The sequence below is a fragment of the Lepisosteus platostomus genome, chromosome 8 (genome assembly GCF_059453375.1).
Source record: "Lepisosteus platostomus isolate fLepPlt1 chromosome 8, fLepPlt1.hap1, whole genome shotgun sequence".
NCBI classification, from domain to species: domain Eukaryota; kingdom Metazoa; phylum Chordata; class Actinopteri; order Semionotiformes; family Lepisosteidae; genus Lepisosteus; species Lepisosteus platostomus.
The window spans coordinates 26,957,654-26,970,895 of NC_142618.1; the positions used below are offsets into that span (position 1 = coordinate 26,957,654).

Sequence of the window (13,242 nt, forward strand, 5' to 3'; positions counted from 1 at the left end):
ATATTCCCTTTTAATCAAATTCTAAAAGTATGCTTGTTGACTACGGTATCACATTACTTAAAGACTTCGAAGCTTAAAATGTTTAGGGAGAAATGGAATACTGGTGTGTATTTTTTATTTAAAGTACCGAGACCAGCCATATACTGTATGTTTATGTTCCAAAATTAATATAGTTTATGGCCTTCACACGCGTTACAGTATGCTCCTATTCTTTTTATGCTCAGGTACTAAGATTTCCCTTCAGTGGTAAAATTCCATATAAATATTCAATGCTAAAACGGGCACAGTAAAGACATTTACTGTAAATCTTTCTTCGTCCGACCAACGGACCACGAGTGCCCCTGTCGGTCAACCAATCACGTACCGCGGTACCGCGCATCACGATGCGCGACGCCGTAGCCAATTACCTCCGGTACGTGTCTGTACCGCGCACTTTGAATGGCGGCATCTGTACAATACATAGCCTCTGAAATATCATAATCGTACCTAATTGGCTTCTGAGAAAACGTAAGGACAGTGGTTTTTCTATATCAAGATTGTGATAATTATACTGCTATCATTTACAATTAAAAAAAATGAATACCTGTTGGATCTCATGCTAATCTAACTACTTCATTTCACATTATAACACTGTGACATATCTATGTTAATTCAGTATCCAGTTAATTAAAAAATGATACAAGTAACCTCACAGTAAACGCTGTGTTTTTTTTCAGATCTCTTGTAAGTCTGCTGTTGGGTTCTTTCAGTTCAGCATACTGGCAAATTTCTTTTGGCTGCTGGTAGAAGGCATGTACCTGCAGACACTTCTTGCTCTCACTTTTGTTTCACAGAAAAAATATTTCTGGTGGTACATATTAATAGGATGGGGTGAGTGCAAAGCTTTTTATTCTCTTTTCTACAGTACATAAAGAAATTGGTTATCTTTTTTTCCAGAAAAGGAAAACATTAACTTAAAGATTAAGGATTGGAATTCAAATAGTACTGTATTAAAAAGTCCTAAACAAGTGTAATTATCATTAAATTCATTGAATAGATATTCAATGAAAATAACTGGTTTAAAAGCTAATCAAACTCTAAGAAAAATTAACATTTAAATTATTGCATTATATGTAATAATTACAGTAAATATAATTACTGTAATACAGACAGTAAACATATTTAGTATTTTTATTAATTAACTGGTTAATTTAGAAGTAGCTTTTTCTAAAATAAAAAACAGAAAAAACTGTGTTGAAAAATGTACTTTTTTGGTGGAATATTTTATTTACATGATTTTTGGTACAGTATATGTACTGTATGTTGCTAAGCGAAGGAAATGTTAAGATGCTTAGAATATTCTACACTGTATACATAGGCGGAGTTATTCCTAAAATATTATGCTAAGAGGTTTATCTGAGTGAAAATGTAATATATGTTGAAATATGTGTTGTGCAAATGTGGAAGTTGTCTGATAACCAATATGGTTTTTAATAAAAGTGTATTTTCTTAAGGTGGGTGCTATGAAGTGTAATTTTAATTGTATCAATCCATGTATTTTAGGCTTTCCAACTACAGTGTTAACTGTATGGGTCCTCACTAGGATATATTACGATAATAGAGGGTAAGTACATTTTTTTTCAATCAGATTTAAGTTATGATTTAGTCAAAGTCACAATTCTGAATGCAGCACCTATGGGTTTTGAACTTTGTGAGTACCATTACAACCCTTGGTATTAACACTGACAAACTTAGTAAAGTAGCAAAAACCAGAAGAAAAGTATGATGTGCATAAATTCCCAAAAATACATTTCTTGAAAGTGGAGGCTTATTTATTTACTCTTTGTGTAATATGCCAATGTACTACCTATGTCAAACATGCTGTGATACACATTTAAATATCAGCAGATGGCGGCAGCAGATGTCAGAGATATGTCATACCAAAATGGATTAAATGACCTTAGAATACTGTATTTTTATGGCTTACTGCTTTCTGTGCAGAAAACATTCACATGAAAACTATTCACAGTGTCATTCCCCAGTATTTGTAATTTAATTTGAAAACCATTAAAACTATATCTACTGCTTCTCAATTGCAAAACGTATAGTATTTGAAAAATATATCACTGATATGAAGTAAAAACTTAAACTTCTTCCGGTTCATTTTCTTGTTTTAAATTAACTGGATTGTAACCATGCATTTAAAATGGATGTGCTTCTGCTAGACTGTCATTCTGGAAGTTTTGAATTTCCAGGCAACACAACACACAACATTATACTAGGTAATCTTCAGCTGAATCACTGTGGTTGTTTTGTACAAGATGTTAGCTGTTGTGTAGCTGAGAAACAAGTATCTATTGCTTTGCTCACACACAGAACTTACAGTAGTTCCGTGTGCACTTGCAAAGGAAAAACCTTGCCTTCTACCCAATCCAGTAGTAACACAATGGAACTGCTTTCATTCAAGAAATGTTGTGCCTCACATACAACACATTGATTTCAATATTTGAGCCTTTCTGCAGTACCAGTGAAGATTTAATTTGCATGGATGTAGTTAAAAAGTTAAGTTTCAGATCAAGAGAAAAATGTATTTTCTTTGTGTGTGCTTATGTCAGACAGCTGAACTTTGTGAATGTAATTCTAAATCTGTGTGTTTCACAAATGAGATACAATAGCTATTCCACTCTGGTGTCTTTGTACTGTAGTTGTGAAAACTTGACTGACTGCAGAATGAAAGTTTGCAGTTCTCTTGAATGGCTAATCTGTAATTTCTCACTCAGAATCAGCCTCTCTCATTGCTAGTGGTTAGTAAATAACAGAACAACTCTAATTCTGTCTTAACTGAAAGATTCACATTCACTGGAGATTAACAGTATTTTCTCCATTCCAAATGTGAGTCTGTCTATAACATCACATCAATAAACATGTAAAGCTTCAAAAGTATAGGTAAAGATTTGTTAATGAAAGCCCCCTGCTGCTGCATTGGTTCATTCACCTTCATGAAACTGCAGCATAAGATCGGGCTATTTTGTTTCTATTTTCTATGTGGCAGCAAAGAGCCTTTTTAAACTCCTGTTAATCAAAAATTCAAATTATCATTCTTTCATGACAACAAGTAGAATACTTGAACTTGTTGGGCACATCATTGACTCTTTACCACTTAGAGTTACTTTTGTAGTGGCTCCTAAAGAGGTATTTGCTATATAATGTGCTATACTATGCACCGATGTTGCCTGGGGATTCAGTTTTCTGTTGCTTTAAAGGGTGCTAACCCCTGACAATTTACTGGTCATCACAGCTGCTCTATGAGTCTTAAAACTGACTTTTAACCATTGTGATTTTGTTGTAGAACACATTTCACATGTTGTCAAAAGTGTGTAATTTTACATGTGGTCAAAAGTTTGAGTTATTCTTGCAGTAGTACCATATGGCACATCGACATTATTAATCTGCTGAGAATTAGCTTTACTAACAATATGTAAAAAAAATATAAACCGTTTCTTATTATTATTAAAGTTGAATATCAACTACATCAAATGCTTGGATAAAGCTTGTGTTAAGAAGCATTTTTCAGGTCCTTTGCAGACAGTAGAATCCAGAAGGGAGTGCAATAAACACAGGGAGATGACAGGCAACTGGGCAGGTTAACGAGCAGAGGGGCGTGATGACGGTGCACTGGTGCTCGGGGGGGCGTGGTCCAGGCAATCAAGTCCGAGGAAGTCCAGGGGGAAAACCGGGGCAAAGTCCAATAGTCCAAAAACCATGAAATTCAAGAAAGATGACGACAAGATTAAGTTAAAAACCTGAACGGTATCCGGTGCAGGGAGAGGGAATAAAAATAGGGGTGATGAGGCCAGGCGCTCTGAACCCCGGACTCAGCTAGGTCAGGATGCCGATAGGAGGCATGGGTGTAGGGCAACTTGGTGGTAGGTGGGCCTCTGGGCATCCGTCTTCCAATGCAAAGCCCAGAACAGAGTGAGCGTCTGGCTTTTAAGGGGGGCTGGATAGAAGGTAGGTGCACAAAATCAAGTAAAATGTGAAAGAGCCAGAGCGCCCTTAAGGGGGAGGATTACAATCGTGACAGCATGCTGCTTGTTTTCCACAGATAAGCAAAAGCTGTACAAATCAAAGAGTTTGAGCTTTATTTTGATGTGGCATTATTGAAGAGAACATGTTTGTGCCTTTAAGCAAAGTGTCTTGAAAATATGGTCTTCCATGTTTATACTTTTTCTTTCACAGAAACAGTTTCACAAACATGATGTTATAGTTATATTAATATATTGTGTGTGTTTTGTAGCCTTATTTCTTACTGCTTCCACATGCATGATGTATAGACAGAAAAAGAATTTCAAAACAGTGATCACTTCTTCAAATCTGTCCCTTTGAGCTCCCTTTGCAGCAGCAGTGCCTTTAGAGGTGAAAATAGTTTTGTGGCAGCCTGGGCTCATAATAATTATCATCTTATCATTGTTGCCATTCTTTGGGGTTCCATTTAGAGCCATAAATAACCAACTCATGTAGCTATCCTTTACTATCCACTATGCTTTCACAAATCAACAGTGGGTGACTTGTTGTTGGCTTCTGTATTACTTCCTTGAATCACTAAGCTGGCCTCAGTACTGAAAGCTTTCCAGTCTTTAGGCTGGATTTGTACAACATTCTTCCATGCTCCTTACAAAGTTTTGCATTAAATCCAATCCTAATCTCTTTAAACAAGCTTACAGTACCATCTTCCATAATTAGGATTCTGCTTCAACAAGGTTCTTATTGGTTCTTCACCCTCACTCAAACACGATTCTCTCAAGCAGTGTCCCCCAAATCTCTCTCTGGTCATTGTAGGAATTTATTTACATTTTCTTCTGAATTTTAATTTCAATCTTATATGTTAACTAACTGTATTCTCATTCAGATTTGATTTTTATTACTTTCATTATTTGAGCTCAAATATTCTGCATCAGCATCATGGAATCTCTCACATTTCTCTGCTGCATTCTGACAGTTGTCATTCTACTCAGCTAGGTGAGTTACCACCAAAACAACAAGCTCACTATTTGGTTCTCATCTTTTCAAATCCTAAATTGTAGATTGACGAAACTAATGGAATGTCATTTTGGTCAAAAGTTTGGTGGAAGTCAAAACCTAATCATGTCTACTTCTTGCCAATTTATAAATATTACACTTCTTGCTTTTGTGCTTCTGAAATTAATTTTCACATCCTTCCCCCCACCCTGTCTTCTGCCTTGTAGTAGCTCATCCTTCATTAAAAGGGAAGGGGGATCCCAACAGCCCCATCCTTATGAACAAGTTGTCATTCTTCTCAGCCCGTTGTATCACAATAAAACTCACTTTTCAAATCACTCCTCTTCTCCACCTTAATTAGGGTTTGACCAAATTTCTCTATACTGTAAATATATATAGAGGAAGATAATGATATATAGTGTCAACATTTTTATTCTCAGAACTTTAGTCATATTAGCTTCATGGATTTCTTCCAGTTTTCATCCTGTTTTTTTGCAGTATCAACATAAAGGCAATTGGCGGAGCTTTCAATTTCCCAGATGGTCTCAGTAAAGTAACTAAAGAAATGTTTCTTTCAGTATTTGACACCAAAGCACACTTCAGAATGGCTATCTTTTTGGTTGGTTTTAGCGTATATCAAAGATGCAGCCATTCAAAATGCGCGGCACAAACCCGCGGTACAGTAACCTACCCACAAGCCACCTCAGGGCACCGTGGTAAGTGATTGGCTGGCCAAAATGACCGACAGGGGCACTCGTGGTGCATTGGTTGGTAGTGAAAAGATTTAATCTTTTAATGTCTTTACTGTGCACATTTTAATCCGCTTAGTTTTGAATATTTATATGGAATTTTACCACTACAGGGAAATTTTAGTAGCTGAGCATAAAAAGAAGAGGAGCATAACGCATCTGAAGGTCATAAACGATATTAATTTAGGAACATAAACTGTACTGTATGTACATAAACTGTACTGTGTATGGCTGGTCTTGATAGTTTAAAGAAAAAATACACACCAGTCTTCCATTTCTCCCTAAACATTTTAAGCATGAAAGTTTTATGAGACGGTACCCAAATATGCGATTGCTGTATAGAATGAATTTTAATTTAAAAAAATTATTTAACACGAAAATTAAGCTGTTTACATCTTCCGCCTGAGAACAGTCACCCGTTGCTACCCAACGCAGAAACACAGCCAATAACTAGCAAAGAGAGGCAAAGAGAGCTAGCCAATATGATAAAGAAATAAATGATTATTTTGTTTATTTCTTTTGCACATTTATTTGAACATTTTCATCGATTGTACAAGCACTTGGAAACTGTCCAATCCCTAGTTCATCAGGCATTTTCTTTTACGCTGCGGGCATTCTCCCGGTCTGGCGCCGGTCTGTGTCTTCTAGGATATAATGCAAGCGAACTCTTGTTTTTATGTCCACTATAACAGACAATCTCCTTTGCTTTTAACCGAGCGTTTAATAATTTCCAAAATGAAAATGATTTACTTTATTTCCCTCACGGGATCAATAAAAGTATCTATCATCTGTCTAAACTATGGGACAGAATTCTGGGGTCTCCCCATACCAGAGATTATGGTAGGGCTTCAGAATGGTGATTGGCTGACACCATCTGACACCCCTCTGATTGGAAAAAAAGACGTGCTGGTTTGCTATACATACAGTACTGTACCAGGAAGAGGATTATGATAATTGGAGGAATTTGCGAGAGTATAATGGTTTGATATATTTGATTTTGTATTGTGGTTGTTATCTATGTTTTTGGTTGGTATTATGTTTATATTTTTGTTTTTGTTGGTTGGTTGTTATTATGGTTATTAATAATACGATCTATAGTTGAAATCTGAGCCTCCCATCCCAGTTTATCCTCTTTATCATAAACAAATCCACCTCAATTTTCAACATAAAGCATTACACAAAATCAATACCTCAACACTCCATACTCAACAACGATAATTCACAAACAGCCAGAACATGCAACTCAACATTCCCAAACAGACCTCATTTCCATAGCCCCATCCCTTATGCAAAACCAACATCCCTCCCCTGTTCTCTCTCTCCCCTGGGCGTTTGTAATCGTTTTTATTTTCATATAAATTTTAGCAAAGTCATGTATTTTAAAAATCTTAAGATTTCTATATTTATGTCTTTATTTAGTGGTTTCATTAGTGACAAAGGCTAAACTTTCTTGGAAAAATGTATTTTATGTAAACCATGTTTGCTATTAATTCTATCAGGGCTAAAATACGTTCATTGTCTTCCAATGAAAGAAGGGTTCCTTTCGCCGTAGTCGGGTTGACATTAGAAGCTTGCCACGCCCGGACTGTTACACCAACGCATTAGCATGTTAAAGCGATTTCATTGAGGAGCCTAGCTTTCTTAACTAGTAAGTACTGTACTTACTGGGTTTTTGAGGGGGGTGTCATACGCTGGAAATCTCGCCCCCTTCTACTTTGAAAATACCTGTGAAACCGGTTTAATTCGTCACAGCCAGCACTCCCGCAGAGAGGGGGGTTGTACTTGCAGTGTATACAGTAGATGGGAAAGCCAGAGCTGACCTCTACGCCACCCACGTGTTATGCTCTTCGTTAATGTCTAAGCCAGAACACATCATTATATCTCATTTTGTATTTATTTAAAAAAAAAATCGTTTGCCCAGGCTAACAGTATTGTTGTTATTGTTTTTAACCTGTAAAGCGCTTTGAGGAGCCACCTTTAAAGGCGCCATATACAATAAAGTTCATTATTATTACTATTGTTAATTTGCTGGACAGAGAGGTGAACATTATTACACAGAAGACAAAGATAGCGATTTACGTTGCATTGTGCATTGTGCTGCTGTAATACAGTTTTAATAATTAAAAGTCTAAACAGTATCAGCTTTATGGGTTTTAAATAAAGGCGATTTAAACGTGATTTAAATCAATATAAATGTTTATATTGTAACGCCTAGGTGACTATTCATTGTTATTAAAATGACTTAAATTCGATCATGTTGTGATATTTAGAAATATAAATTTGTTTGGTGCGAGGTTTTAATTAATCTCTGACTCAGGAAACGTTTCATTTTTTCAAAGAAATGTTTGTTAAAAAGAATTCATTGCTCCAGTGGGATTCGATCACAGACCGTGTGAGGTGGGAGTCAGGAACCTAACCCACAGCACCACCGGCAAGGTCACATGCAGAGTGCTGAAAAAGCACTACAGAAACATTATCAACAGACAATGTACAGCGTGTACTATTCTTGTGTTGCGGTACATGAATATAATTATATCATTATTAATTTCTTTAGATACGCGATTCCATATTATATTCCCTTTTAATCAAATTCTAAAAGTATGCTTGTTGACTCCGGTATCACATTAGTTAAAGACTTCGATGCTTAAAATGTTTAGGGAGAAATGGAATACTGGTGTGTATGTTTTCTTTAAAGTACCGAGACCAGCCATATACTGTATGTTTCAAAAATTCCAAGTTCCAAAATTAATATAGTTTATGGCCTTCACACGCGTTACAGTATGCTCCTATTCTTTTTATGCTCAGCTACTAAGATTTCCCTTCAGTGGTAAAATTCCATATAAATATTCAATACTTAAACGGGCACAGTTAAGACATTAAATATACATATACATACTGTATACAGTACAGTTTGCATACGGTAATATGTTTATGTTCCTAAATCAATCTCTTTTATGAGCATGTGAAAGGCATGGTGAATCGATTCTCAAAAATTACTGTACTTTGCATGATTGGAAACAAATGCGTGATTGCGAAATGTTGTGGTGTTACTTTTACAAAGACGGTCAATGAAAAAAAGAATGTGGACCAGGGCAATACTTTGTTTACAGCTTGTCCAAGGTCATTCATTATTAATACTTTTAGTAATATCTTCGTTAAAGACTTTGATGGCCACAGCTCAAACATGAGAGGTTGAGCTTTATTAGCTCCACCTTGCGGAAATTCCGGATACTATTATTTTAATTGCGGTATTATAGGAGAATTTACGGTAACTCGCGGTAGACCACGTAAAGCGCACCCCAAAATAATGCGGTATCGCCCACGCATTTTGAATGGCTGCATCTGTATTTTTATTTAAACTACCAAAACCATCCATATACAGTTTACATAATATGTTTTATGTTCCTAAATTAATATCGTTTATGACCTTCAAATGCGTTATGCTCCTCTTCTTTTTATGCTAAGCTACTAAAATTTCCCTTTAGTTGTAAAATTCCATATAAATATTCAATACTAAGCAGATTAAAACATGCCCAGTAAAGAGATTAAATTATTCTCACAACCAATGCATCAACCAATGCATCACGAGTGCCTCTGTCGGTCATTTTGGCCAGCCGAATCACGTACTGTGGCACACTGCGGTGCACTGTGGGTAATTGCGTGTGGTACGGGGTAGTCTTTGTATTAGCCTGTATAAAACCCTAACTTCTTGTTTTTTTAATATTTTTAAATAGTCATGCTGTGTTTTCATCTGTACTGGGATGCAGGTTTTTCTTTTGCTGGGACTTCACAAAATTTTATCTTGACCTCACTGCTAAGGGATAATTTGTACTTTGCCCTGGAAAAAAGGGGCTAGACATGAAATAACAGGAAAAGGGAATAAATGTAATTTGTCACAAATTGCTACAGTACATTGTGAAAGCAAAAGAAACTGAATGCCAATAGGAAGAACACAAGACATAAGAATAAATCATTATTAGGCACACAGTGTCCTAGAGTGGAAACCAAGACACCAGAAACAACCAAGGAAGAACCCCTGTAAGGAGAAACAAAGACATTTAAGATACACTTACTGATTACTCATGTACTTATTAAATAAACAAAATATTTGTATACATTTTACAACAGTTTGTAAATTTACTAAGAAATATTTATTCTATAAGGAATAAACACCAGTTCGCACCAGTTTCTTTAAATTTGTGTATCAGTTTGTTTGACACTTTCTCTTTATAATTATAATTCTGGAGAACAGTAATAGTGACTTTAATAATAGTTGAATAAACTTGTGGAATCCTATGAACATCACACTGAAAGGGTGACATTGCTTCTAGCAATGGAAAAACATATTTCCATTTTTTTTAGGTGCTGGGATGATAATGATAATGCGGTTTGGTGGATTATCAAAGGACCAATATTGGTGTCAGTGTTAGTGAGTATATACAGTATCGGTACTACAAAAAAAACAGATTTACACATTAAGTATATTTTATATATATGAAAAGTAATGGGCATACAGTAAGACTTGCTGGCTTTTGTGCTAGAAGAAGGAACATAAATGGTTTAGTTTTGCTGTTATTGGATTTGCTTTACAGTACAGTATTTGACATACACAGCATTTGACATAATATACTGTTGTAAAGGTACGTGTAAATGTTTATTCTATACAGAAAGGAAAAGAAGTTCCATAGCTAAAACGTTTTGTATCTTTTCTTTTCCTTTCAGCATGGAATAAAACTTTACCTGTTCCTTTGCAGCCTAGCATGCTGATGCAGCCACCTACGTAATACTGAAATAATAATAATTATACCTTTGGGCATATTTTAATGTTTGAATCAATTTAAGATAGTGTCTTCTGGACAAATTGTGGACTGATTATTTTGGACAGATTTGTACAATAGTTTATTATTATTATTATTATTATTATTATTATTATTATTATTATTATTATTATTATTATTATTACTAATAGTTATTTTTCTTAATCTATTTATTTTTATGAAGGTGAACTTTGTCATATTCATCAACGTGATACGGATTCTGGTGCAAAAGATAAAGGTGCCAGCTGTGGGAGGAAATGACACTAGCCATTTTATGTAAGTTATAAAAGATGTTTTAGTTGAATGCATCACACCACATTCAAAAACTGCTCATCAAATTTAGGGTCACAGTGGCACAGAGCCTTTCTGGGAAGCATTGGGCACAAGGTAGGATACACTTTGGATAGGATGCCAGTCTATAGCTAGACACACAAACTTGCAGGAGCAATTTTCCAAGAATCCAATTCATCTACAGCATGTCTTTACCATTGCCACTTTTCTGCCCTTAGTTGTATTTGTTTAAAGCTAATGTTGTTGCCTTTGACTATTCAAGTTATGGGTTAACTATGATATTTTAACTAAACAGAAAGAGCAATAAAATAAAAACTTTTCAGAATAACATTTTTAATTGTGTAATTTTTCATGCATGTTTATTGTTGTTTAGTATTCTTCACAGGATTATCAAAACTGATATTACAGTTTCTGAATTCTTTATACATCAGAAACATTAACATAACCTTGCCTTGTTAAGCAACAGTTACTGTATCTGAAGCCTACTGGGCAAAATGGCTTTTGATTTCAAATGAAAAATCTTCCTAAAAATAGTTGAACACTGTTAATTTATCACAATATACATGGATGTGTTAAAAGCCCAATTTAGGTTTTTAATTACTGCAAGTTTTATTTGACAACTAAAGTTAAAGACACATAAAAATAACAAAATAAGAACCAATTACTTGCAATCGAGGAATAAGTGCTGTTTTACTATGTAACCCAATCTTTGTATTTGTATTTTTAGTACTAGACTAGTATTTTCTAAATGTTGCTGTGACATTACAAACAAAAATATACAAAGTGACAGAAAGAAACACTGATCCTGATTTAAAAATATAATTGTATTAGTTAAAATCTTGTTTCAGCTTGATTAATTGTTGCACTGGTGATCTGAGATACAATTTTTTATTTTTTATTGTTTTTCTTGTTATACTTTCAGTTATGATAGCTGTTTTCTCACATTCAGTTAAAGCACTTGGATCCATATTTCTATACAATGCAATATGACAGGTTTGTTCCAAAAAATAAAGCCTGGCATTTATTTCTGACTATTCAATGTCACTGCATAAGAAGCCTAAATATTAATTTAATACTGTAATTTAAGATAGCACTTTCTTTCCTGAAGCCTACAGTATGTGTGTCTCAAATTAAATATCTTTATACACCTTGGGCTGTGGGTTACACATATACAGTACAGCAGAAAAAAAAGAGAATAAAAACTCCAGGGTTGTGGTTAGATTGTGCTTTATTTGGTTTAATGGAGCAATAATGATGCAGTATAACATACAATATGCTTTTGTTAATATGATTCCTGTGTTTGTTAATATTTTATATACTGATGTATATATTTTTTTCTCTTTTTAGGAGGCTTGCAAAATCAACCTTATTTCTTATTCCACTGTTTGGAGTTCACTACACAGTCTTTGCATTCTTCCCTGAAAATACTGGAATATACGCAAGGCTTTACATAGAGCTGGGATTAGGCTCTTTTCAGGTATGTCATTTTCCATTTGTGTTTGGTAACACAAAAACTGACACATTACTATGTGTATGACTAAAGTTAGCTGCCTTTTTGTTTGATGTCATCTCTTTCCTTTTAATTTGGGGGCATAAAACAAAACCAATGTGTCTTAGCTTTAAAAACTCTGAAAGTCCCCATTGCAATTTACAAGAATGTAACCAGTTGGCACCAGACATATTTCCTTTAATTTACAGAAAAATATTACAAATGGATTTCTACCATCTCAGAGGTTCTCCTACAAATTCATAATGAACAGAAATAACTCTTTTTAAATTTAATATCGGAGCATAATTAATATTTTTACAGTCACATTGTTTTGTCCTAATGTTTAATGTAAATGTGTCAATACAAATGTAGAATAGCTACTGTATTACTATTTAGATTAGTCTCCTGGTCTTCAACAGATAAGTCAGTTATTTGCAACAGTAATCATATACAGGTATGCTTTATAAAACCATACTTATTTTCTGTTGCTTTATCATGTATCAGGTGAGTTCTTTTTGTAAGTATATTTACTGTGGCATAGATAATCTAGTTCTGATTTAGAATTGTATATGAACTATATATTCATATTTTGTAATTTGAGTTTTATTTTATGTCCTCATGTTTTGGCAAAATTATATACAGTATATTAAGTTGTATGCAATTTTTTAATATACTGTAAGATCAGTTGAATCAGTTTGAATTCCTCCTTAATCAGCAAGCATAATTGATGTCCTGATGTATTTATGGTTTTGTATATACATTTGTTTTGCGTGAACAGTATACATTATATCACAAAATGCACATTTACATATATATATATCCAGATTGGTTACTAAACAGTTGTCCAAGATGTTGAGCCTCCATGTCTGCAATAGAGCTTCTGTTCAAAATACTTCCA

At 34.6% G+C, this 13,242-nt stretch overlaps 1 protein-coding gene across 1 annotated transcript in view; it reads left to right on the top strand.

Annotated features, from left to right (window-relative positions):
* The window catches only part of ghrhrb (growth hormone releasing hormone receptor b), a 56,364-nt gene that overhangs the window by 40,306 nt on the left and 2,816 nt on the right, over positions 1–13,242 (top strand). The window contains exons 7-11 of the mRNA XM_088643012.1: positions 717–870; positions 1,543–1,603; positions 10,110–10,176; positions 10,749–10,840; positions 12,203–12,332. Coding sequence (XP_088499138.1) covers positions 717–870; positions 1,543–1,603; positions 10,110–10,176; positions 10,749–10,840; positions 12,203–12,332 — 504 coding nt within the window. The remainder of the gene's footprint in view (positions 1–716; positions 871–1,542; positions 1,604–10,109; positions 10,177–10,748; positions 10,841–12,202; positions 12,333–13,242) is intronic.